Below are 27233 nucleotides of genomic sequence, written 5' to 3' on the forward strand. Positions count from 1 at the left end.
TCATTTGAAGAGCAACACATTGCATTATTATATGGTTCTTTTACAGCTAGTCGTGGTTATCCCATAAGGAGCATCGAATTATTACAAATCATGGAGAGCTTGACATCAGTAACTGCATGCAAGAAACATAGATTGCATGGTTCATTGGATAAGTAAAAGTGTGCGAATCCTGAGAGAAGCGCGTCAAATTATTACAACCAAATCCGTCTATCGAGATTAACACGAAAACATGAAATGTAACTAACTTCACTGGACCAGATAAGGCCGGTATCAATGCATCACCGGCCCCAGCATCAGTTTAATTTGATTTCCTTTTGCCTTTGTAGCTCAATCTTTAGTTCTTCAAGGATATTCTCCAATGTACCCTTGTTTTCCCACTTACGGACCACCTTAGTTTTGACATCTTCAAACTATATAGCATATATGAGATAAGATATTAGTCAAATGTGCCCTAATAAGGTTGAAATAAACAAAACAAAGTCCTAATTATTAAATAAAAATAATAAATAGCGTAAACATGAAGAACCCAATCTGCCGTCCTCCAACCCCACACCACGGCGGAGCGACAGGCTAGCGGCGAAGTCCGTCTTCCGGGACCCGCAGCCTGAGAAGCAAGCGAGGCGTGTCCTTCTCAGTAAGTGGCGGCAACAACCGTGTCCACTAACGCCTGATGCCTCCATAACAGCAAAATTCCACGAGGTATTTGCTGAACCACTGTCATCCTCTAAACGGGCTGCAACGAGCTGTTCCCTAGGCTTGCTGGAGGTGGTCAGAGGACTGCGGCTAGGCTTCTCTAAGCCAGCCATGCCATAGAGGAAAATCTGTTATCATGAGTGCAAACCACCTCCTTGTCTGGAATGCGCGCGGCCTCAACTGTCGGGCACGACGCAGTGCCGTACGTAGCCTAGTGGCCGAACAACGTGCCTCTATTGTTTGCTTACAGGAGTCCAAGATCGAGCTCTTCTCTGTAACCATGAACACTGATGTAACAAGCAGTGACTTTGGCTATATCTCCCTCACGGCTGTTGGGATTGCTGGGGGTGCAGTGCTGTCTTGGCGTAGGGACCTGTGGGCGGCCTCGTTGGCTGCCACCCGCCGTTTCTCCGTGACGATCCTTCTAACCCCACTAAACGACCCCGGCGTCCCTTGGTGGCTCACCAATATCTATGGACTGACTGACAAGGGTGACAAACTGGAGTTTCTCCAGGAGCTGCGAGCCACTCGCGCGGCGTGCGCTGGTCCCTGGCTTCTGTGCGGCGATTTCAATATGATTTACAGGGCTGCGGACAAGAACAACAGCAGGCTGCACCGGGGAGAAATGAGGCGCTTCCAGGGCCTCCTAGACGACCTGGAACTAGTTGAGGTGCACTTGTCTGGTCGATGCTTCACTTGGAACAACGGCCGGGACGTTCCAACCATGGAGCGCCTGGACCGTGCGTTTGAGTCTACGGACTGGTTTTCCCAGTACCCCAGCCACCATCTACGTGGCCTATCCTCAGACTACTCTGACCACGCACCCCTTCTACTAGTTCTGAACACCTAGCCCTGGGCTCGCCCGCGGTTTCGTTTCGAGAACTTCTGGATCAAGATTGAAGAATTCATGGACGTTCTCAGCACGGCTTGGGCTACCAACGTGGACCAGGTTGATGCATGCCGTGCTCTTGACATTAAACTACGCGATGCCGTCAAAGCTATGATGTAACACCCTAAAATTTGCTTGTTTTTTTAAATAGTTGAATTTGATTTTAGTCAATTTTGTGAGCATTAAATATAGAAATAATAATAATAATAATAATTTTTGGGAAATTAAAATTCAATATAAGTTTAGAAAACTTTTTGATGCATTCATGCTGCAGCACTTTTATTTTGTGAAGTGTGAATTTTTGTAAAAGAAAATTTATTCAAAATTCAATTTGAAAGAAGGTTTGAAAATTAGTTTGAAAAAAAAGAACAAATCTATTCCCCCCCCCGCTTTCGGCCTGCTTGGCCCAAACCAGCCCAGCGCCAGCACCCTCCACTCCCCCTTTGTCACTGCCATGCGGAGCCCGCCTGTCATCCCTCTCCTCCCGCAACCGCTCTCTCCCTCTCTCTGTTCTTAGCAGAACCGCCCGAGCCGCCCCGCTCCCCACGTTCTTCACCCCTTCTTCCCCTGCGCCTCGGCTATTTGGAACTGCGTCCGCACCCGAGCCTTCATCCGTGCCTCAATTCGCTCTGCACTCGCCCCTGCCCCCGCTCGCTGTGCGCAGTAGCCGTTGCAAGGACGCCGCCGACGACCTCCACGCGAAATCCGTCACTCCAAGCCGTCCTCGCTGTTTCTGTCGCACTGGTGAGCTCTCCTACCTTCCCCACATTCTTCTCGGCCAAGTCCCAGGCTTTCGCGTGCCCCCTAGCCTCCTGGCCGCGAGCTCTGGCGAGCTCCATGGCCGCCAGCCATGGAGTGTGTCGCTCGGGTCTCTCCCCGGCCGCGCTGAGGGCATGGGTGTGTTCGCGTCGTCTTTCTCTTTCTTCCAGTGTTCTCGGAATCGAAAACCATGCACCGTAACACCCCGTCCGCTTGCTCCGATGAGCTTCGGCCGGAAACCATGGCTGCGTGCCGTGTCCTCCTTCCCTTCCGGTAGCAGGCGCCGTTCCCTTCCTCTCTCTCTTCTTCTCTTTATTTTCTTTTAATCCAGCGCGTTCAAGCTTAATCCAACGGCCAGAATCGCTTGATACCCTTTCATGTGACATTTTGTTAAAGAGCCCCCCAGGAATCCTGTTTTCGCGCGTTTGTTTTAGCTATAAAATCCGTTTATACCCTGCTTTATTTACAGAATTATCACCACATTGTTTTAGCTATAAAATCATCGTTTGAACTCCGAATCGATCCGTTCAAGTTGCTTAGTTTCGTAATTTCGTAAGCTTCGCGTTAGTACCACTGTTGTTTAGGTTTACCACTGCTAGATTTCCTAGTTAATTACAAGTCCGTAGATAGCCTTTTGCAGTCCCGTTTAATGCGTAGATTTCGCGTCGTAACTCCTCTTTGCGTGAACTTTGCGTTGACGTGATCGTAGCAGCATGTGCATGATTTTGGAAAGCTTTTATTTAGATTTATTTACTGCTGGTGTACTGTTCTAATTGTAATCTTGTTTGCTTCGTGTATGTCTGTCTTCGATTGCTTGTGTGTTGATGATTGGTGACCGAGTTTAGTCAGTGGGTATTACTTTGGTGATCAAGATCAGAGCCGTGGAAGCAAGTAAGATCAGCAGGACCAGCAGGAGCAATTAGATTAAGGCAAGTATAGCATTTGGGTTTTAATTCTATGACCATGATCTTGTGACTAGATTAATATAAAGCAACAAATGATAATAATGACTTTTTAGCAACTTGAGGATTTATTCGTAAGTGATAACCGGTATGAAAGTGCAACCATGAGGGCTATGATGGCTCTGGCTTTAGTCAAGTATGAGTAACTTTTCTACCTGGTTAGAGGTTACCCATGTGGCGCAAATGGGGATAGCAGACCGTGGATTCCCTGCGGGGTAGAATCACATGGACTGACTACCGAAACCAAGCGGCCCTAACTTGTTAGACGAACCTTTGAAAGACTTCATAGTGATCCCTGCCGGCCTCCCTTGGAAGGGGGTTAAGAGGTTAGCTACCTCGGGCGAAAGGGTAAATCATGACTCATGGGTAAAGATGTACGACCTCTGTAGAGTGTTAAAAACTGGTATACTAGCCGTGCTCACGGTCACGAGCGGCCTTGGGGATTCTTACATTAAGGGTGATGAATCTTGTTGTGTTAAGATATTCATTGTTTATTATTTAATGCTCTATATTATTTATGTCACATTGATCATGAGACCGTGGGATCTATACTATCTAGTTGCTATACTTGCGGAGTTCGTCTTGGACTCACTCTTGCTATCTCCCCCACACCTCAGGAGAAGTATTGGGCTTGTGATCAACCAGTCAGTCGGATCCTGTAGAGTGAAGTTAACACCCGAAGTTTAAAGTTATCTTCCGTGGTTTGCTGCCTAAGGTTGTTTCTGATTTATTAAGTACGTTATATAATTTATGCGTTGTCCTTTGATATTACCCCTTATTTGTAGCTATATGTGAGGTTTGTCTTCTAAAACTCACATATGGTGCATATCTGATTTTGTTCTTAAAATCAGGTGTTACAAAGTGGTATCAAAGCAATACTGACTGTAGGACATAAGCCTAGTTAGAACCGGACGTTTTAGGCTGCTTACTTCTTGCTTTCACCTTAACCTTGATAATTGCTAAAATTTATGCTTACCTCTGCCCTATTCTGTTATAAAACTTTGTCTCTATTCTAAATCCAACCTCCTTGTCTATTTAGATGGCTCATAATGAGGAGACCTTTGGCATGAATGGACAAAAGGACCTAGCTACGCCACCCATAAAAGCATTTGACAAGGAGAAGCTTCTAGCTATGCAAAAGGAAGTAGTGGAAGGAATGACTCAGAATGGAAACTCTCAGCAGTGCATCTCAGGACCAGTGAAGATACAAGTAGCAGAAGCTTGGAAAAATATGAGAACCCATGGAGGTGTTGGTAGTAGTACACCGGGATATCAGGATCAATGCCATTGCTGTAGGCATTATGGTCTTCCTTGTCTTCGGAATAGGTCATCTAAAAAGGAAGTTAAGGTAAAACCAAATTGTTTGACTAATGAGGATAAGAAGAGGAAGACAAAATCACTAGAGCCAGCATTGAGAAGTGAACAACATTCAAATCCTAAGTTGTCACATTTAGCCTTGAACTCTCGCCATGAAAATCCAAACCTTGGGGATGAAGAAACTTCTCAAGCTAACCCCACTGCTCATGAGGTGTGCATAGATGGATGGACAATCACTTATAAAGAGTTTCAACCTCGAAGGATCAACCAATTTAGGAAGAAAGTTAACCAGGGTTAGCGAGTTGATAACACACGGAGTAACACATCAGTGGAAAATGATATCACGAAGGATCCAGCTAAGAAAAAGTGTTATCATTGCCGATAGGAAGGACACTATGTAAACTCTTGTCCACAGAGGAATCAATAGATGCATCACTGAGTTTAAGATATAGGAGTTTGTGCCCTTGTGTAATAAAAACGCTAGTAGCGAAAGTCGAGTTTGTGTGCCTTGTGAACCTTTACTGCTTGGTTGAATTGTCTTTATGTTTATGTTTGATTTGGATCTTTGTAATGAGTGTAATGATCTTGTGAGTTTCTTCACAATTTAATTTAGTTTTTATGTCTAAGGCATAAGGATTAATGACATAAATAGTTGGGTTTTGGTTTTTCTCTTGTTACCTTATCGTTCCTTTCCGAAGTATCACTTCTTTATCAGTTCATATCTTTGATCTGGGATGACCAAAAATCTTGAGAAAATTCTGAATGATAGTGGACTTCAAGATTTTTCTCTGACTTCAAGAATCAAACCCATAGCTATTCTGGTATTGGAGTTATGAAAATCACAAGATGATACAGTTGTGCTGTCAAGAACCTGGAACCGTTTTGGTTGATTACTGTTTTAGGCAAACGTAACTATAGAACTTGGAAAAGTGTTCTATAGAAAAGTTTTAGATAAGTTGCTAATATTTCTAACGGTATAAGCTATAACTCTATTGGATTAACAGAACAAGAGTTATGTCCATTTTACTGCGCTGGTGATTTTCTTATCGCGAGGAAATTTCAGGATATTTAATTCTTCCTTGCACATAAGTTCCTTGGGATGTCAAAAGATCTCAATGCAAGATAACTTGTCAAGAAAAAGGGCAAGCTACCTTGTACCTCCTAGTCGACCTTTCTTAAGGGGGTAGTATCTTGATATCACGGGTTGATGCATTCTCAATTTATCTTGAAGAGAGTGTTGTCTCTTGAGATATTCTATGATTATGATCATCTCTCCTTCTCGTGCTACTGATGTTGGTCACCTGATGACAGGGAGTATAGTATCCCACGGATCAGGAGCCCTATATGATGCCTCTTACTGATACGTGGGAAGAGAATGATGATCCTGCCTTTGAAGGATGTTATGAGTATGATGAAACTGAGTACTATCAAAATAATGATACTGAAGAGCAAGTTGGAAGTGAATCAAATCAGAATCCCCAACGACGAAAGAGAAAAAGGAAAAGCCATAAGAAGTCTGCTCATGGAAGTAAGGTGCAACGAGACTATATCAATGGAAGACTCAGCAATGTGGATAGGCATAACATTCATGGAGCTACCAAAGTGGTTGGTGGCTATATTCAAGTAGACTTAGTGCTAGTTTTTCTCTGTTTGACCCGAGTGCTTCGCATTCTTTCATTTCCACCGACCTCGTAAAGATAATCGAGAGGGTGAAGTGTCCAACGAGGAAGCCTTTGTTAGTTCAAACCCCAATGGGAGAAATACAAGCAGATCAGGTGTGCTCAAATATCAATTTGGTCATAAACAAGGAAAACTTCACTGTAAACCTCATTATGCTAGAGTCACTTGGTATTCCCTTGGTCCTTGGTAATGGATGGTTGTGTGCACACAAAGGAGTGATCTATGGTACCCAGTACAAAATGCTCTTAACAGCACCGTCAGGGAAAAGAATTGAGTATCACGGTGGTCCACTCCTACCAGAGGAGGCAAATACATATTAAGTTTCCATGTCTCTTGGAGTTGTAAGTTAAAAGAAATTAGTAGTCAAGATGGACTTTGATCAATTATGAATGGTAGATACACAATGGGTTTTATAAGTGTTTACATTTGGTATGCAAGTTGTGAAGTTGGAAGAGTTATTAGGATCTTTTTCCTGTTTCCCCTATGAAATCTGAGCCTCTTTCGAATCTCAAGGACAAGATTCATTTTAAGGGGGTAGAATTGTAACACCCTAAAATTTGCTTGTTTTTTTTTAAATAGTTGAATTTGATTTTATAGTCAATTTTGTGAGCATTAAATATAGAAATAATAATAATAATAATAATAATAATAATAATAATAATAATAATAATAATAATAATAATAATAATAATTTTTGGGAAATTAAAATTCAATATAAGTTTAGAAAACTTTTTGATGCATTCATGCTACAGCACTTTTATTTTGTGAGGTGTGAATTTTTGTAAAAGAAAAATTATTCAGAATTCAATTTGAAAGAAGGTTTGAAAATTAGTTTGAAAAAAAGAACAAATCTATTTCCCCCTCGCTTTCGGCCTACTTGGCCCAAACCAGCCCAGCGCCAACACCCTCCACTCCCCCTTCCTCTATCTCACTGTCATGCGGGGCCCGCCTGTCATCCCTCTCCTCCCGCAACCGCTCCCAACCTCTCTCGGTTCTCAGTAGAACCGCCCGAGCCGCCCTGCTCCCCACGTTCTTCACCCCTTCTTCCCCTGCGCCTCGGCTATTTGGAACTGCGTCTGCACCCGAGCCTTCATCCGTGCCTCAATTCGCTCTGCACTCGCCCCTGCCCCCACTCGCTGTGCGCAGTAGCCGTTGCAAGGACGCCGCCGGCGACCTCCGCGCAAAATCCGTCAGGCTAAGCCGTCCTCGCTGTTTCTGTCACGCTGGTGAGCTCTCCTACCTTCCCCGCATTCTTCTCGGCCAAGTCCCATGCTTTCGCGTGAACCCTAGCCTCCTGGCCGCGAGCTCCGGCGAGCTCCATGGCCGCCAGCCATGGAGCGTGTCGCTCGGGTCTCTCCCGGCCGCGCTGAGGGCATGGGTGTGTTCGCGTCGTCTTTCTCTTTCTTCCGGTGTTCTCGGAATCAAAAACCATGCACCGTAGCTCCCCGTCCGCTTGCTCCGATGAGCTTCGGCCGGAAACCATGGATGCGTGCCGTGTCCTCCTTCCTTCCGGTAGCAGGCACCGTCCCCTTCCTCTCTCTCTTCTTTTTTTTTATTTTCTTTTAATCCAGCGCGTTCAAGCTTGATCCAACGGCCAGAATCACTTGATACCCCTTCGTGTGACATTTTGTTAAAGAGCCCCCTAGGAATCCTGTTTTCGCGCGCTGTCCTCGGCCAGAGGATTTTTACAGGATTTAATTCATTTATTTAAATTCGTTTATACCCTGCTTTATTTATAGAATTGCCACCGCATTGTTTTAGCTATAAAATCGTCGTTTGAACTCCGAATCAATCTGTTCAAGTTGCGTTAGTTTCGTAATTTCGTAAGCTTCGCGTTAATACCACTGTTGTTTAGGTTTACCACTGTTAGATTTCCTAGTTAATTACAAGTCCGTAGATAGCCTTTTGCAGTCCCGTTTAATGCGTAGATTTCGCATCGTAACTCCTCTTTGCGTGAACTTTGCGTTGACGTGATCGTAGCAGCGTGTAGATGATTTTGGAAAGCTTTTATTTTGATTTATTTACTGCTAGTGTACTGTTCTAATTGTAATCTTGTTTGCTTCGTGTATGTCTGTCTCCGATTGCTTGTGTGTTGATGATTGGTGACCGAGTTTAGTCAATGGGCATTACTTTGGTGATAAAAATCAGAGCCGTGGAAGCAAGTAAGATCAGCAGAACCAGCAGGAGAAATTGGATTAAGGAAAGTATAGCATTTGGGTTTTAATTCTATGACCATGATCTTGTGACTAGATTAATATAAAGCAACAAATGATAATAATGACTTTTTAGCAACTTGAGGATTTATTCGTAAGTGATAACCGGGATGAAAGTGCAACCATGAGGGCTATGATGGCTCTGGCTTTAGTCAAGTATGAGTAACTTTTCTAGCTGGTTAGAGGTTACCCGTGTGGCGCAAATGGGGGATAGCAGACCGTGGATTAACTGCGGGGTAGAATCACATGGACTGACTACCGAAACCAAGCGGCCCTAACTTGTTAGACGAACCTTTGAAAGACTTCATAGTGATCCCTACCGGCCTCCCTTGGAAGGGGTTTAAGAGGTTAGCTATCTCGGGCGAAAGGGTAAATCATGACTCATGGGTAAAGATGTACGACCTCTGTAGAGTGTTAAAAGCTGGTATACTATAGCCGTGCTCACGGTCACGAGCGGCCTTGAGGATTCTTACATTAAGGGTGATGAATCTTGTTGTGTTAAGATATTCATTGTTTATTATTTAATGCTCTATATTATTTATGTCACATTGATCATGAGACCGTGAGATCTATACTATCTAGTTGCTATACTTGCGGAGTTCGTCTTGGACTCACTCTTGCTATCTCCCCCACACCTCAGGAGAAGTATTGGGCTTATGATCAACCAGTCAGTTGGATCCTGCAGAGTGAAGTTAACACCCGAAGTTTAAAGTTATCTTCCGTGCTTTGCTGCCTAAGGTTGTTTCTGATTTATTAAGTACGTTATATAATTTATGCGTTGTCCTTTGATATTATCCCTTATTTGTAGCTATATGTGAGGTTTGTCTTCTAAAACTCACATATGGTGCATATCTGATTTTGTTCTTAAAATCGGGTGTTACATCTGAGAAGCTGGCGAGACTCGTGCATAGGCGACATCAGGCTACAGCTTGCGGCTGCAAGAGCAATAATCCTCGAACTCGATCTTGCGCAGGAGACACGCGCTCTTTCCCCGGATGAATGGGACCTCAGGTGGCAACTCAAGGCCAACGTACTCGGTCTGTCTTGGCTTGAGCGCACCATGGCGAGGCAGAGGGCAAGAACACGTCACCTAAGGGAGGGGGACACTTGCACAAAATATTTCCATCTACAAGCCTGCCACCGTCGGCAAAAAAACTACCTGTTCGCCTTGTCACATGATGGTCACACCTTTAGTGAGGATGAAGCCAAAGCCGACATTGTCTTCAATTACTATAATAGCCTACTGGGAACACCTTTCACCAGGGAGCACCGCATTGACCTGTCCCAGCTCCAGCTCCCGGTCTTAGACCTCACCGCACTCGTTGAGCCCTTCATGGCGGAGGAGGTTGCGGGCTTCGTGAAAGCCACACCAAATGATTTGGCACCAGGACCGGACAGGTTTACTGGCGCCTTCTTTAAAGTTGCCTGGGAGGTGATTGGGGCTGATGTTGTGCGCGTGTTCAACGCGTTCTGGGAACTGGATCACACAAGCTTTAACCTTCTAAATGAGGCGTCAATGGTACTGATCCACAAGACGGACACACCGGTTGGTCTCAGAGACTACCGCCCAATCAGCTTGATACACTCGGTTAGGAAGCTCATCGCAAAAGGCCTAGCCATCCGCCTGGCGCCTTTCATGACATCCATTGTCAAGCCCAACCAGTCGGCATTCATCCGAGGCCGCCAAATCCACGAGAATTTCTGTACGGTTCAGCTCACCTGCAAATGGCTGCACGCACGACGTCACCCTGTGATGCTCCTGAAGGTTGACCTGTCTAAGGCATTCGACACGGTCGCCTGGCCGTTCTTGCTGGAGACCCTCGCGCACATAGGGTTTCCGCTCAGATGGCGCGATTGGATATCAGCACTCCTCGGCATGGCTAGTACCAGGGTGCTCGTTAATGGACGCCTAGGCAGACGCATTCTTCACTCCAGGGGACTGCGCCAGGGAGACCCGCTATCCCCCCTACTCTTCGTCATTGTTATATGGACGTCCACAACGCCCTCATCTCGGAGGACGACCGACGAGCAGTGCTACGCCCCTTGCCTAGGAACGTCATCATCCACTGTGCATCAGTCTACGCCGATGACCTGGTTATATTCCTGTCCCCTGAGGTTGATGACTTTGTCTGCATGCGGCAGATCCATGACCTCTTTGCCGGAGCTTCAGGGCACTCCTGCAACGTGGACAAATGCACAATCACTCCGATCAGATGCATAGCTGAGCAAATTCAGGAGGTGCTGGATGCGTTCCCCTGCAGGTTACAGGAGCTCCCGACCAAGTATTTGGGAGCGCCGCTCTCCATCACCAGACTACGCTGCAACCAAGAACAACAAATCATCGACTCGATATCGGCTAGGATTCCAACCTGGAAGGCTGGACTGCTAAACGCCGCTGGTCGAGCGACGCTCACGCAGACCACGCTTTCGCGATACGGGTACACGTCTCAATCTGCTGCAGCCTGACGAACGCTCACTGAGGTTCCTTCTTTTTCCCTGCAGCTCATGGTTACGTGACCCTTCTCCAAGCATGTGTAACATCTGATGGATGATTTGCATGCCTATCTCACATGCCCCCAGGAGAGACAGCGCGAGCAAATCCCGGATTGCAGCGGTAATGATAGATTTCCTGCAGTAACCTGTTGACTCCTTGGCACCCGTCCGCCCAAATTTGAATCCAAATTCAAATTATTTAGACCCCCACTAGACGAGCCCATTTGACCAGCCAGCGCACTACCATTATCAGGCTCAGCCATGCGCATCTCCGACTGGCGATGTCGGTTCCCGATTGGGATGCAATTCGCACCGATCAGAGGGACCTCCGAGGCCATAACTGCCCGTGATGCTAGACCTGGATTTGGTTTTGCAACACGCTGGTGGTTGAGTTTCACCATGGACCACGAAGCTTCTTCTTCCTCGCAGAACAACCTCCATTCACGTACCTAATTCGGACCACCATATCCCCACAGGTGAAAGAAAATCTTGAACTGAGGGCACTCAAAAGAACGAAGGTTCACAATGTGAGAAAATCTTGAACTGAGGGCACTCAAAAGAACGAAGGTTCACAATGTGAAATCCAACCCATTTAGAAGAGATAGAGATACAAAAAACCCGATCCACAAGGTGAACCACATTAAAATCCACAAAAAATCAACCAATCGTGGCTTGCAAAATTGAGCCCACAGAAACTAGGGAGAGCTTAATCTTAGAACGACCAAAAGAAGCAACTAGGAAAAAGCATGAGATTTTGAGACCGGGGAGATGGAAGAGCAAAACTTGCTGTAAATGACCTTTTGGATGCTCTGACCGGGAAGGAGGCAGAGGCCATGAATCTCCATGCCAGAATGAAGATGCCCAGAACAGTAGCTGAGCTCTTCTCCGGCTGTCTCTTGTGGATCTTCAGCTGTTAAGGCAGAGACGACGCCATGTCCGGCTTGTTGGAACTATTGGGACGCCCATGTCCCTAGGCCCCGCCATGCAGGGCGTGCCTTAGGGCATGCACCGTTGTTGGTGGGATCCTCATCAGCGAGAAGCGTGGCATGCGGGCGTTCCCGGAGAACGCCACACGGTGGAGGAGGTAGTCGAGAAGGGGGCGTGAGCATCAGCGCGGGCAAGCTCCAGTGCGAGCAAGCTCCGGGGCACTAGCGTTAGGTGCGTGTTTCATGGTTAATTATGATAGAGTCTACCAAATCAAAGGCCAAACATTTCTGACTATCGTGAGAATTTCTAGAATTTGTCTTTTTCCTAGCGTGTCCATCCAGTGAGAACTAACATGATGCTTCCATTTGAGCCTCCAATTAGTAATAATAAAGTGACTTGTGCAATTACGTGGCTAGCATTACTACTACATAAACACGAATTTAAGAGGCAGGCAAAATTACTTTGCACAGGCGGTCCATGGCGAACCGCTGCAAGAAAGCCCCTGTCATGTCCTAGAGTCCAAATGGATCAGATCCACTCTTCACGCTAAGTGAACCACACCTACTACCATCCCATTTACGCTTTCGTCCTCACTTTGTGTAAGAGGATTAACCGAGGATGATGGGATGAACTCTAGAAGCTTTATATGTTGGTTCAACCTACCCTTAACAACCAAGGTAGGACTAAACCCTCCACAATTATGTCATAATATACACATGTGCCACCACAGACCAAATTCTAAATTGGTCCAGGTGTGACATACACCCCCGCAAAGGACCCGACGTCCTCGTCGGCCCAACATACTCACAACCTAGCAAACGATGACCAAGAACGTTGCCTCTTAGCACACGTGACCGAACGTCTAGTGCCGACATATGTGTCACGCCGTGCACCACGCAGGGCCTACATGCACATGAACCCCATGTCCACACCCCTGACCCGCACGCACCCATGGCTGTAAAGGTCAGATCTAATACTATTTGTAACGCCCCAGAGTCCAAATGGCTCAAATCCACTCTTCACGCAGAGGGAACCACACCTACGACCATCCCACTTACCTTTTTGTCCTCGCTTCGCGTAAAAAGATTAACCCGAAGATGATGGGATGGACTCCAGAAGCTTTATATGTTGGTCTAACCCATCTTTAACAACTAAGATGGGACTAAACCCTCTACAATTATCTCATAATATGCACATGTGCCATCATAGACCAAATTGGGCAAGGTGGGACAACCCCTAAAACACCATGTACCCAACCTATCTCATTATATAAGGGATAAGGTTGGACCTAGGAGGAGGGATCCAATCCAAACCCAACCAAAACAAATCATTCCATTCCGTCTGCCTCTGCTTAGCATCGAGTGTGTAACACCCCTGGTGTTACGAGCTTGCTTAGCACCTGGCTTAAAGCCTAAAAGAAGTTAACAAATCAAACTCTGGTGTTTTAACTTTTGTTCGGCATAAAAAACAATTTCTATAAACACAAGAGCAATATAGCATGTGGTTAGAAAGTTTCATTTTTGGAGAATTATCTTGCGCAAAATAGTTAAGCGATGCCTATCATGTTTGTTTCTATCGATTAGTGCAAAGCGTGGGCTATGTTGTGGTATGTTTGATAGATGAGGTTGTCAATGTTTAAAGCTTTTAAAAATTAATGCAAAAGTGCCAACGTATAATAGTTTTAGCTGCAAACCCTAGATTCGCTAAGTCTGTATAGAATAGTGGCAATGCTACTTTGGCATCCAAATCCTAACGAAAAGGCTTAACCACTTATATCATGTTTTGCATAGCTGTTTGCCTCTAGGTCAGTACTAGAGCTTAGCAAAGGTGGCACGGGAGCTGAGCATCGTGTTGCTTGTGTAAAGATTAACCGAATGTCAGTAGAACATGTTTTGAGCCTTGCTTCGACGCTCCGTTCGCGCTCGGCTCTAGCAGTGACGGACATATCTTGTTGCTCATTTATCTCCTCTGGTCACTCTCTATTTGGGCTGAGAGCACCAAGGTAGCTGGAAGTGTTGGCTTGAGGGTAGTAGTTTTGGTTGAACCTCAATCCAAATCGCCAGCAGTTTTTAGCTCGCTTTAAAATGCATGCTCGACACCCTTCCGATCGTCCGATCTCGTGGGTGCGGTCACCATGCGAAAGACACTGTTGAGCACGGTCGTGTCTGTCGTGGTCATTGTCGTTGGGTGACGTGGCATCCACCTCACCACACGTTTCACCTACCACGCGTTGGAGACCGCTGCCCACCGTGTCATTGCCATCCTCTCAGGTGTAGTTGACGGGATGGATCTCTGCCTCACCTCAGGCCTTGTTTAGTTGCAAAATTTTTTGTTTTTGGGTACTGTAACATTTCGTTTTTATTTGACAAACATTGTCCAATCATGGAGTAACTAGGCTCAAAAGATTCATCTCACAAATTATAGGTAAACTGTGCAGTTAGTTTTATTTTTGTCTATATTTAATGCTTCATGCATGCGACCAAAGATTCGATGTGACGGGGAATCTTGAAAATTTTTGCGAACTAAACAAGACCTCACTCCCTCGCAAGCCACCATTGGTGGCGACCCCGCCTAGTCTGACGACGCCCTTCAATGCCTAGCGCCAGGCCATCTCAAGTCACGTCACCATCGGGCACGTGTGTCATTGTTGCCACCAAGTGGAGCCCCTCGCCTTTAACTTGCATGGCCACGTGTGTGCGCCCTCCTTGGTCATGTTCATGCTCTGACCACCATGCTCCCTTCCTTCCTCTTTGCTCTACTCAAGGTCTTGCATCCCGCACCCTCGTGCCAATAGCGAGTTGAGGGAGCTAGCTAGCTGCCAAACGTGCTCCTCATTGCAGGCAAGCTTCAATGGTCGTGAATTTGGCGATTTGTTCGCTAGTTGCCGGATGTGTCGCCGTGCCACTAAGGTTGGGGTGACCTCGAGTTGGTTCAATTTCTTACACCCTCAAGCTCACCTTGCCTCTCTCTATCTGGTGCTCATGTCAAGTTGGCCAAGGCGCTGGCCGAAGATAGGGTGATGCGGCCATGCTGGCCGTGGAGCACCGCCGCCCCGCAGGTCACTTGTGGACAAGGTCATCTCGAGGCCCATCGGTTCAACCGGCGCCACAACATGAACCACGATGAGATTCTATAGCTCCTCGTCCATCTCATTCCTCTTATCAGTGTTGAATATGTTCCAAAATTCAATTACACATTATAAAGGCCATCTAATTGATGATCTTGTAAGCCACTGCACGGCGTTATAACCCAACTCTTGATAAAAATGAGGAGTGTTTGCTGGCTGGCACCCGTGGTTTTCCCCTTTGCATTGGAGGGGTTTTCCATGTTGAATCATGTGTCTCTGCTATGTTTTGATCTTGTTTTCTTCGTCATTTATCCGCTGTCATTCACAACAATCAGCGCTCTAGGCCACAGATAGGACCTCACCGCCATTGTGAACTCGCTGTCTCAGCTGCTACCATGGTCGGCTAGATTGTAGCTCATCTCCAAGTTCCTAACCACCTCTCTATAGCTTCTTAAGGGTCCCAGATGGTGGTTGACTTCTTAAAGGGGTTGCGGCGGACCAAAGAGCCTGTCGTAACTAGGGGTGCCATGCCGTCACATGCAGGCACATCGGGGACCGCCTTTCTAAGAAGGTGACTCTTTTGAGGGTGCTCGGTGTGAAACCCTCCTCTGGCGTAATAGTATTTGAAGGCGCCGTGTGATAACCTGCTTCGTAGAGGGCTTGGATGCAAAAGGCAACCACGCGCGTGGGCTCCCCACTTGCTAGGCTGGCTTATTTCACGTGCAGGCATGACTAAGAGGGCCGCATTGGGTCGCTGGGCCAAAAGTGCTACCACCGGCCCTTTATTCTTTCTAAATGCTTTAGAAATAAATTTTTGCAACAAACTTGTGAATTTCGTCTAAAATTTTATAGGTGTCCAAAAATAGTGAAATCAATTTTTTTAATTCCTAAAATAATGATCTATCTACTGGTATAACTGATTCACATAGTTTCATGAGGTTTTCAGGAGCTATCTAATTAAATTGAAGTGCTTAGCATTATTAATATGAACTTGTATGAATTTTCATGCTTAATCTATGTTAGCAATAAATCCAGAAAATTTTGCAATAGGTTTCTGGTATTAATATACACTCTATAATTTTTGAATAATTGGTTGGTCATGATGGTTAATGAACATAAATATGGATATATATTAAATAAATAAACCAGATTAAATAACACCTTGAGTTTATTGGGATAAATCATTTAGGTCGATCGTTTGGATGCACAGCCTAGTACATTACTCGTTGACTAGTCCTTTAGCTTGAGAGACAAAGTCGTGTTTAAAGTTGTGATTGTCATTGTTATTTACATTTATGTGTTGTGTTTGTGAACATCACTATAGGAACCTAATTGATCGTGGAGTCATCTGGAGTAGCAGAAAAGATAGTGCTTTGATGATCGTGACACCGTGTTGAGATGCTAACTTTGGTTATAAGTTACTCAAGCAAGACCTGGTTCATAATGCCTATTATTCTACACTTTACTTTATGCTTGCGCATTAAGTTTTGAGGAGTTGAATGAAACCCACTTGCATATATATAACTTTATCCTATGAGTTTACTAGTATGATAGGATTGTGTAGCTTGCTATGCTATAGGATCTCCGGTAGAAGTCAAGTGATTATCTATCACTCGCGAGACATAAGAATTTTTATTAATGTTGTTATCATATTATATGTGGATAATAATTGGAGACTAGGTGGAACAGTATTTGGATTTGGATCGAGGACCCGAGCGAGGCTCCGGTTGCACATGTTTCGCCTAAGTCATTTGAGTACCCTCCATTACTATGGATGGTAGTCAGGTCGCAAACTTTATATCTTGAGCATATACTTGCTTATGGGAGTGGGAATATTTGTTACTCTCTTATCATGGGTTCCAACTCTTTCTGGACCGATTGATTAGAGGCAGGGATAGGTGGAGATCTAAGCACCATACTGAGATCGGGTCTCAGGTGTTGAGGGCTTAGAGTCCAAGTTTGGACAGGGGCCTGGACCCCTTGACAAGATAAAAATGAGTTGGTCTTGTTTGTACCTGGGTTACTGATGAGGCGTGTGTTTCAGGTACCTAGCTGGGATATATTAATTTGTGAGTCGTCATTATCATGACGATATGACTTGGCTATGGTCTTGCACCATAGTAAGAACTGGAACTTGGAAGTTGGTAAAAGGTTCTGATTGCTTAACCCTTGCTTGGAATAGCATAGGTGCTTACATAGAATGGTTATTTAATGAATGAATCATGACTGCTAATAAAATGACTTAAGGATGCACTTCTATTAATGCTTCTGCTATGCAAGAAACCCACAAGCCAGATAACCTTGCATAATCCTTGGAGACTTTTATTTCCTCGTAACAGGTAAGTCTTGCATAGTATAATTGAGTACTCGAGGTTTGTTCTACCCTGTTGTAGGTGACAGGTGTCGTGAGCTAACACTTATGTGTGTGGATTCTTCCTAGTGGGCTCAGCAAGGATTTCACTTACGAGACGGATTTAGAATTTATTTCTTATCAACCTTCATCAAAAAATATTTTACAAAGGAAAAGAATCATACTCTATTATCATTTCATGCAAATAATTGTTCACCATGTTAATATTTAACTTGCCATTAAAAGAAGTATTAATTCCACTCATGTAATACTCTGATGTTATCATACAAGTGATGTAAGAAATGACTAAGAGTGTAATCTTATTCTCTCATTTATGATCCTACCAGAAAAATGTGGTTCATCAGGTTTTCCCTTGATGTGTGCTCGATAGAACCATCTCAAGTGCTTAGTGTCTAATGGAAGAAAAGTACTCCTGAGAGGGCATTAGATTAGGTGGTTCTGCTACAGAGAGCAAGGCAGAGTAGAGAGGGGCACCAGAAGCTTCTCCATCATATCCCATCATCTTCCTCCTCACCGATGAGGGGAAGGTTCCACCACCAGTGAGACAACCTTAGGATCAGCACCAAGCTAACACCCTATCGAATCTCTCTTTATTGTTGCTTCCATCTTTATTGTTGTCATCTTTACTCTTGCCCTTGTTGCTCTTGTTGTACTAGCCTAACTCTTGGAGGTGTCAGCACTTGCCTGCTATATACTTGGCATCTTTGTGGAAAAGGTCAGGGTAGGTTCTTGAGGTCTTCAACCTTCTTATTGCTTTTATTAGGCTTCATGGACTTGTCCATGGAGGCAAGGGTGTTGTCAAGTCCTTGCTTTCTGCTAGACTAGTTACCTTGATTGCCCCTAGGATCATAACCTTTGTTTTCTTGTGGACCACATGGGAATCACGCACGAGTATGTTCTTCTAATGAGATCATCTTTTATACGTTCTTGAACTCCTCAGTGGTCTATGGATCATCACTACAGAATTTCTCAAACTACCACTTATACTTGATCCCATTGGCAAAGTGATCTATCACCTCTCTATCGATGATGTCATAGACTTGGGCTTGTAGCTTGGTGAAATGGTAGTAGTACTGGTGGAAGCTTTCTTCCGGTAGCTGATTGCATGTTGTGAGCTTGTTGTGAGTACCCAAATGAGTTAGTACATCATAGAAATTTTCACAAAACTTGTGTGAAGGTAAGCTCAAGTATCAATGGAGTTTGTTCATAGCTTATCAAACTAGACAAGTGGGACAATATCAAGTGCCATGGGTAAGTAGAGTACTTTGATATCATCATCTCCACCAACTAACTCGATAGACTATGAGTAGATATGCAACCACTAGTTGGGCTCTGTCTTCCCATCATACTTGGTGTGGTTGGATGGCTTGAACTTGTAGGGTAGTCAAACGGATAGTAGGCTCTTGGAGAAGCATGGGAAGTGTTCCAGAGAAATACCTGCCTCCCAGTACTCAAAGTTGCTGGCACCTTCCCTGTCGGTGTAGTAGTGACTCTAGTGGCAGTAGGAGGATTGCGTGTCACCTTGGCTTCTGTTCTGGTTACATTAGCCTCCCAAGCATGCATGGACTAGAGCCCGAGCCCCCTCCTCCCTAATTGTCCATGGGGCCCAAATAGGAGTGAGCTAGAACTTACTACTAGGAAGAGGGAGGTAGAGAGGTCCCCTTTGTTGCCATCTGTAATGCTATCGTCTCAAGGATAACCTTGAGTCACTCCTATTCAGGGGTGTGGTACTCTAATTCTCCCAATTCATGCACCAGGCCATATATACGTTGGTGTAGGGTGAAGTGAAAACCCTGTGTCCGACTACTTCCATGAATTTAGGCTCAAGGTCGCATGACGCTGAGGCTTGCATGGCATATCGATTCTAACATTGTCATTCTACTTTCTCATCCTGAAGACATTGGGCATATGCGGCTTCTACAGCTAGCCGCTATTGCCCAACTTCTCGACAGGCTACTTGGTACCATTCCTATCCTCCTTGTGATGGTGGGCGCGGTTGCGAGCGAACCTATTCAACCTTCTTCTTCTTTTCCCTAGTAGCCCTCTGCTCATCTATCTCTTGGTTGGGAGCTGAGTGTCTGGTGAGATGTTGGACTCAATTTCTTCTCCCTCTTAGATATCAGGCGTGTTAGTCATAGGGATGTAGGGTGGTTGATCGTCCATGAAGACTACTCGAGAATTCCTTATAGACAGATGCATTCTAGATTGTCTAGTCATCGCCCTCTCTAGTATCTCTTTAGACCCAAGATCATCATCATCTCTTGGTAGGGTAATGCCATCCTAAAAGGGTAGTACTGTCACCATGTCGACTAGGCGAGATGGATCTATTGAAGAGGTATATGGCTGAGCACCTGGCTAGTGGATGATCCCTCACTTCAGTGTTATGGACAGTACAAGGCCTTTCTATGCACCTGTCACAGGGATCTCTTGCTTCGACTAGATGAGGTGGCTGATTGCATCTTGGTAGATCGAAGCTATGTTGTTGAGTTTGAGTGGAAAACGAATAGGGTCTTCAGCTCGAACGTCTGAAGAGGTCTTGGGCCTTAACAAGGTAAATGTGTTCGAGTGGGAGTTGTTGTGTGGGAGCAGACCTCTCATGTTTGAGTTGGATTGGACAGTGAGAGGTGTGAAAACTTCTCGGTGAGTTGATGTAGTGTGGTTGTCAAGATGCCTGGAAAGGCCTGAGGTGCTGAGATCTCTGCAAGGTGACTTTTGAGCTTGCCATAGCTGCCTACTTTGTAAATCTAGGAGCCGAACATGAAGGTTGTTCCCACCAAAAAATCCTGTTGTCAAGGTCCACCGAGCTCTCGATCATGAAATTAATCGTCGAAAGCCCCTACCTGGCGCGCCAACTGTTGGTGTTTGTTGACCGACAAGTCGACACAGGGGTACCTGGGGTAATGTTCGAAGGGCTTCAGCGTATGCTTGAACTTGATAGTAACGCAAAGAGACAAACGATTTATATTGGTTCGGTCCCTCTTTCGAGTAATAGCCTTTATGTCCAATCGGTGTGAACCTTTTGTGTTGGATTGATGTATGATCGTGTGTGTACAAGGGGGTGTACCATGCCTCTCTTTATATCGGGGAAGAAGGTATGGTACGTATCTAGTCCTAGTTGGTTACAATAGAGAAGTCCTAATCCTATTACATAATCTAGCTTTTCCTTGTAAGCCAACTAGATCGATTTGGTACAAGCTTGAAGTTCACACCACCTTGTTTCATGTCATTCAACAGGTCATGGGCCAGCCCAAGGCCCATCTAGGTAGTGACCCCATAGGGAACCCCTAGAACCCTGGTTTGTCAATCACGACTTGGTGGTATGGCCGAATCTAAGGATAAACCATTATATCGTGTCTCATGTGCTTGTCGTTGTGGTTTTTCTTGGTTCAACCTCCTTATATTCCTCCCGATCTATCTCTTAGTGACATTTCAAGGTCAAAGGAAAGGTACAAAGGGGGTCCACCAACCTCAAGGGATCAGAGTGTGGTAATTTGGCAATCTATTTTTTTATTGAGATTTTGATGCCATTCTCATAGTTCTTCTCGACAAACTTCCATAACTTAAGGACACTGGTAATCCATTGCTTGAAGTGTGATTAATTTTTAAAGCTTTAGGCCTAGTCACAACCCCTCCCCCTCTCATCTAGTCAATGCAAATCCTTTTCAATAACATAACATAACCATACACTAAATGATATTGTTTCAAATTTTTATTATAGCATCATTTGCCAATTAAATGTTATGGCAAACTAAGAAACCAACACAATAATATGTTCCCTTTGACCAAAAAATATGCACTCTAGCATAGTACTGAGTCAAACTATCTCATTTTTGTTCAAACTTATATAGACATTATAAATATTTATGACATCAAATAAATATACTAGATTTATCGATGAATATATTTTCATGATGTTACTAGTTAGAGTCATAAATCTTGATATATAAACTTCTTTCTATAAAACAGGTGAAAACTAAAATTGTTTGACTAAGAACATCTAGAGTTGCATCTTTTTTTGAAACTAGAGTTGCATCTTTTTGAGATGGAGGAATGCTATGCATCGTGCATATATGCACTGGTTAAACTTAATGAAGGTAAACAAAGCCGCTGATTTCGTGTGTAAGACTGAGCACTTACCACGGATGTGGTGAATATCTTGAGAGGATCGCTTAGGTTTTTCAGAGATAAGTGGTCTGGGTAACTCTTGCCAATGGTCAGCTCAAAATCATAGTTGCCTTCAGAAGCATCCACCTACATTGAAAGCATAGTCAACTTAACTTATTATTGCAAATAAAACATAAGGTATATGTATATATAAAAGGTAAAAGACCCTTCCCTTTAAAGGTCTTGATAATATTGAGGCGAATTCTAAAGTATATGCCTTTAGAGCAATTATCTATCAAATTCAAATCATTCACATTTCAAAACTTGTACACGCATGTAGTGTTCTGTATATCGGTTTTCATTTATTTAGACATCATTCATGCAATACATGCATGGTCTTGAATATGGAGTGGCCCAATATACTTAGCTTGTTTACTTTTTTATTTATTATATGCTGCCTAGTATGGCAAACTGATGCCTTAGGAGACACGTAATAATAAGGTCTCAATCTCTATCATCTTATTCCATTCATGATTAAAATTATGTACACCCTTTGTTACGAAAATGTAAGTCCATTCAGATATATATGCTAAGTCAAATATTCTCACATTACCACCAATAGCTATAAAACCATATGGTTAAACCTTATGCTAAGTCCATTCATGACATACGCAAAATCTAAAGAACTCATATTTTCATATAGCGGGAGTTTATGACATGATCATTAAATATCTAAAGATTAGAGAGCTTCTTTGGGTCTACTAAAGATTAAAAGAATCAAAATAATATGGTTAGGTCAGATAGTGGGATTATTAAAATCTAAGTGGTTGGATTCTTGTTATCCATACAAGAATGTATTCAAAACTCATTGTTAACTTTTAATTAGTTAATTTATGTAACTTTAATACTCCCTTTGTTCAAAATTATGGTTACATTTTGCTTTGTCTTAAGTCAAACATCTACAACATCAAATTGATTTCATTAAGTTCTCTATGCGCGCGATTTGTTCTGGCAATATATAAATTGTACTTGTAGATATTAATTAATATATTTTTCCTAAAAACTTAGATAAATTTGAATAGGACAAACTATAATGAGAGTAGATCAAACAAGCTTTATATATATGTAATAGTAGTTAATAGAGCATTTCTTTGTGAATCCCATAGTAACAGGGCATTGGAACTCTGGGTGATTGCCAAAAACTACCTCCGGATCAACGACGATGGTGCATGATAGTACTATCTCCTTTACTTTGCAGCTGACGGCCCCGCCATTCGGTGCAGCCCTTCCTCTGATGAGACGGTGGATTAGTCCCAGTATGTCCGTCACTTGGGTATTCCCTGCTGATTATAGGTTCAGAAGGTAATTTGAGTTTTAATCTCCGCCGGAAGTTGCAGTATCTCTTATAATTTTTATACACGTCATACTTTAAATACAGTTGATGTATATAAACAATTTTTGGAAACATTTTAAGCTCTTAGCTGGTGAGAACCTCATGTTAACCATCATCAGATCATTACACTGCACACATCGTTGATTGAAGGCCCTGGCCCATAAATGAATTTTATGTGTCTAGAATCTTTGAGTTGAGTATAATAAATTTTATTATACAGGAAAAATCATGTTTAAATATGATGTAGGTCTCCGACCAGCTAATTATAGTTAGCTCCTTGGGAGGAACTAAACAGACATGAGTACATGACTAATATATAGTTCAACAAACTATTAGCTAGCAACACACACACTTGAAACTTGTGGTGTCATAAAATTAAAAATCATAGAGTACTCTAAATGATATGCTTATTATTACTGTACCGTTGCCACCAGTAGCATTGTCTGCTTCTTCTGTGACCCCGCCAGAAGTTTCTTGGACTACTTGATCTGAACACGTAGAGTGGTATCAAGTGTTAGATTAACTAGGAGGATTCCCTGCGCGTTGCTGCGGGTATGAAGAGGAAGAGAGAAGATCACGTGAGAGAATAATTGCTAGTAGTATGCATGCATAGTCATGTGTAGGTAGCTGCATCCACTACTAAAACCATTTATGAATGAGCACTTAATTGCATGCAGCAGCAGGAGAAGTGGATGATGATGTGACATAATGAGGTGCAAGAGAATTAGCTTAGTGGAGTTTGTCTTTATAAGATATATAGATTTAACCGTCACTACTAAATTAAAAAAATATTTATAGAGACATGTCTCTTTTTAGTGGCGTTTTAATCTAAAACCGCCTCTAAAAATGGTTTTCAAAACGATCCGTCTTTTGTAAATTGATAAAATTTCAGTAGGGATCTTGCCCCTCGTGTTTCATAAAAAAAAAAGTGACTCTGATCTACCCTATGAATCGATTTCTAGAAGCGACTAGATCTACTACCACTTCTGGAAATGGACGCTTGGGCTATCATAAAAAAATGATGAGTACTGATCTAAATGATATGTATTACCGTCGGCACTAATAGCAGTGTTCGTTTCTGTTCTCCCGCCAGAAGTTTCTTCGACTACTCCTTGATCTGAACATGTAGAGTGGCATCAAGTGTTAAATTATTTTAACTGACACTGCTACAAAACATATCTCTAAAAACAGTTTCCAAAAACGAGCCGTCTTTAGAAATGCAATTGTAAGGATGGCTCTATATCCAACTGTCCCTATAAATTGATTTCTAGATATAGCTACATATTAAAATTTGAAATTCATAAACGATTTTGAATGAAAAAATGACCAAAACAAAAGTTGTAGACCTAAAAACTTATACAACTTTTTTTGTTTAAAATCATCTATCCAATAAAAAATACTTTTAAAATTCCTCACATTTAAAATTCAAAATTTTTAAACGATCTCGGATGGAAAAATGACTAAAACAAAGTTATAGATCTCAAAAAATTGTACAACTTCATAGTTGACAACATTTTTATTTGAAATCATCTATCCATGAAAATTATGTTTGAGTTTCTCATATTTGAAATTAATATTTTTCGAACGACCTATGATGGATAAAATGACCAAAACAAAAGTTGTAAATCTTAAAACGCTATAAAACTTTGGAGTTGACTTGTGGTAGTCATGGTAAGGAGTTGCTGGAACTACAAAAGTTACGGTTTTTATAAAACTTTGAAATAATAGCATACTTGAAATAATAGTCATTATTAACATTTACTTTAAGAGCGGTAAAAAACGAAATGAGGTTGCAGTTATGATTTTACGATGCCAGCGAGATCTATCAAAGACAACCATGTACAGTATTTTGTAATACAATCAAAAGTTACGTACACGTCTTTTCAAAATTTGATTTCTTTTGGAACCCATGGTAGCAAATTTTGAGTATGTTTATTACCTATGGCGCTAGGATGGTTCGTTTCTGTGTTTCCCCCATCAGGAGTTTGGCCAACATGATCTGACAGCAACACAAAGAAATAACGTCGTTGTGTAGTTACATGTTAATAATGCTGGTCGAGACCAAAGACAGTCATGCATGTAATGATATGTATATTGCAATTGAGAAAGTAAGAAAAGCTTTCTATCAAAAAAAAAGTAATGTAACAGCACCAAAATTTCAAGTTGTTTATTATTATTATTATTATTATTATTATTATTATTATTATTATTATTATTATTATTATTATTATTATTATTATTATTATTATTATTATTATTATTATTATTATTATTATTATTATTATTATTATTATTATTATTATTATTACTATTATTATTATTATTACTATTATTACTATTATTACTATTATTATTATTATTGTTACTATTATTACTATTGTTACTATTATTATTATTGTTATTATTATTGTTACTATTATTACTATTGTTACTATTATTCTTATTGTTATTATTATTGTTACTATTATTACTATTGTTACTATTATTATTACTATTACTACTATTACTACTATTACTAGTAGTAGTAGTAGTAGTAGTAGTAGTAGTAGTAGTAGTAGTAGTAGTAGTAGTAGTAGTAGTAGTAGTAGTAGTAGTAGTAGTAGTAGTAGTAGTGGTGGTGGTGTACTAGAGAGAGAGAGAGAGAGAGTTGTTCGACATCTTCAACACATTACTTAATTTTGGAACCAATGGCATCTAAATAATCCCTTTATTATTGGCAGGAGCGTTGACAGTGTATTCGTATTACTCCGGCCTAGCTAAAATTATGATCTCAACAGCTACATGTAACGGTAGTTTGAGAGAGACGTGTTGCATGCTTACTTTGCATTTTTAGCTGGCGGCATCCAAACAATCTTGAGATGAGATGCTTACCTTAGTTTCGATGAACATTTATAATTTGCAGGTTCTCCGGTTGAATGGGAATTAAAGGGTCTGTTTGGTAGGACTTCGATTATCCTAAATGTTTTGATTCCATACTTTCTCGAGAAACGCTTTAGGTGGTGAATAAGATTATATTTTGTTTCCTAAATAATAGATTTTTGTAAAAAAAAAATTAAATAAAAGTATGCTTTGAAAAATCCTGATTTTTTGGGCTAATCTATAACTCTTATAATCCTAAACCCTACTAACTATTTCTCTAAGCATGCAAAGCTATCCACCTAAGCAATGCACTACCATATTCAATTAAAATTTATTAAGTAAAACCTCAATAACTATTTATCTCAATATACAATACACTACCATATATACAATTAAAATCTAATAGCACACATGACAACGGTAATATCTACGTCAAAAAAGACAAATAAGTATAGTCCACATCATCATACTACACAATTCACAAATCCGCAATTTCCCGTAGCAACACACGAGATATGCTCCTAGTAACAACCTAATAGCAACCCATTTTAACTTGTTACACTAAAAAAAGATAAGTACAAAAGAAACCGATTACCGTTGCATGTGAGAGAGGAGAATAAAAACCAGCGAAGAAACCAGCCCCAAGCCGTTTCTCTCGCGTGGGCTAAAAAGACAGAATCGTTCCAGTCAAGACCAGATATATTTACTGCCTGCCTACTACTTGTCCATGCTTATGCGCAAAAAAATGAACATGAAAAACCAAATATGTATGCTCGTGATCCGTCCAGTACGGATGTGTAACGTTGATGTTAGGGACACACAGGTGAAATTAGAGATGGACGGATCCAAGCTAGTGCAATTTCTGATTGCCACGGAAATTTCTGAAACAATGCAAAAGGATCGTTAGCAGGACTTACCATGTCCATCTGGTGGGCAAGGAAGAATCCCTGGTGCTATTCAGAAACAGAGAGTAATAAGAGGGGTTGCGTCACAAGTATGTATGTATGTATGTATGTATAAACTAAAGCTCGAGGACTCACCAGCAGGAGGCGACATTGTGCAAGCGTCTGTTCGGAAAACTTCCTTCAGGAACCATCGATATATATATAGAGAGAGAGAGGTTCTACCGCATTGCATGGACCTTTAGCTTGCAATCTCTGTTATGAATAGCCAAAAAAAAAAATTCCTCAAGAAGACTGATATTTAAACAGTTTTCACACCTACCAATAACAATGCATTTAATGCCCATGCTAGCTACCAGGACCACTATTGACTATACGGAGTATACGATCTCGCTTGGCCGTGTTTAGGCCTTGTTTAGTTCCGGAAGCGAAAAATTTCGCGACATTGTAACATTTTCATTTGATTGTGGTAATTATTGTCCAACCATGGATTAACTAGGCTCAAAAAATTCGTCTCGTACATTTCGACCAAACTGTGCAATTAGTTTTTATTTTTATCTATATTTAATACTCAATGCGTCTAAAGATTCAATGTGACAGGAAA

At 42.3% G+C, this 27233-nt stretch overlaps 1 protein-coding gene across 3 annotated transcripts; it reads right to left on the reverse strand.

The window, feature by feature from the left end:
• Positions 1-26884, reverse strand: LOC110430149. 3 transcript variants are annotated; one of them, XM_021447218.1, is made up of 8 exons: positions 26768-26882; positions 26645-26680; positions 24808-24867; positions 23920-23985; positions 23291-23356; positions 22682-22818; positions 21509-21622; positions 1-410 (listed from the first exon to the last, which is right to left on the reverse strand). In XM_021447218.1, the coding sequence occupies exons 1-8, from the start codon at positions 26862-26864 to the stop codon at positions 294-296; spliced, it is 693 nt and encodes a 230-aa protein (XP_021302893.1). In that variant the 5' UTR covers positions 26865-26882; the 3' UTR covers positions 1-293. The 3 variants fall into 3 exon arrangements, with proteins under 3 accessions (XP_021302893.1, XP_021302894.1, XP_021302895.1); XM_021447219.1 differs by having other exon boundaries at positions 22682-22815; positions 26768-26879; XM_021447220.1 differs by lacking the exon at positions 24808-24867 and having other exon boundaries at positions 26768-26884.

The sequence above is a fragment of the Sorghum bicolor genome, chromosome 9 (assembly GCF_000003195.3).
Source record: "Sorghum bicolor cultivar BTx623 chromosome 9, Sorghum_bicolor_NCBIv3, whole genome shotgun sequence".
Taxonomy (NCBI): Eukaryota; Viridiplantae; Streptophyta; class Magnoliopsida; order Poales; family Poaceae; genus Sorghum; species Sorghum bicolor.

Excerpts from the sequence above, each read along its gene's own strand:
- LOC110430149 (XM_021447218.1), bottom strand. The coding sequence starts at position 26,864 with ATGCAATGCGGTAGAACCTCTCTCTCTCTATATATATATCGATGGTTC. Across the intron at positions 23,357-23,919 it reads CACTGCTATTAGTGCCGACG|ATCAAGTAGTCCAAGAAACT; the intron begins GTAATACATATC and ends CTACGTGTTCAG. Across the intron at positions 21,623-22,681 it reads CCATCGTCGTTGATCCGGAG|GTGGATGCTTCTGAAGGCAA; the intron begins GTAGTTTTTGGC and ends CTTTCAATGTAG.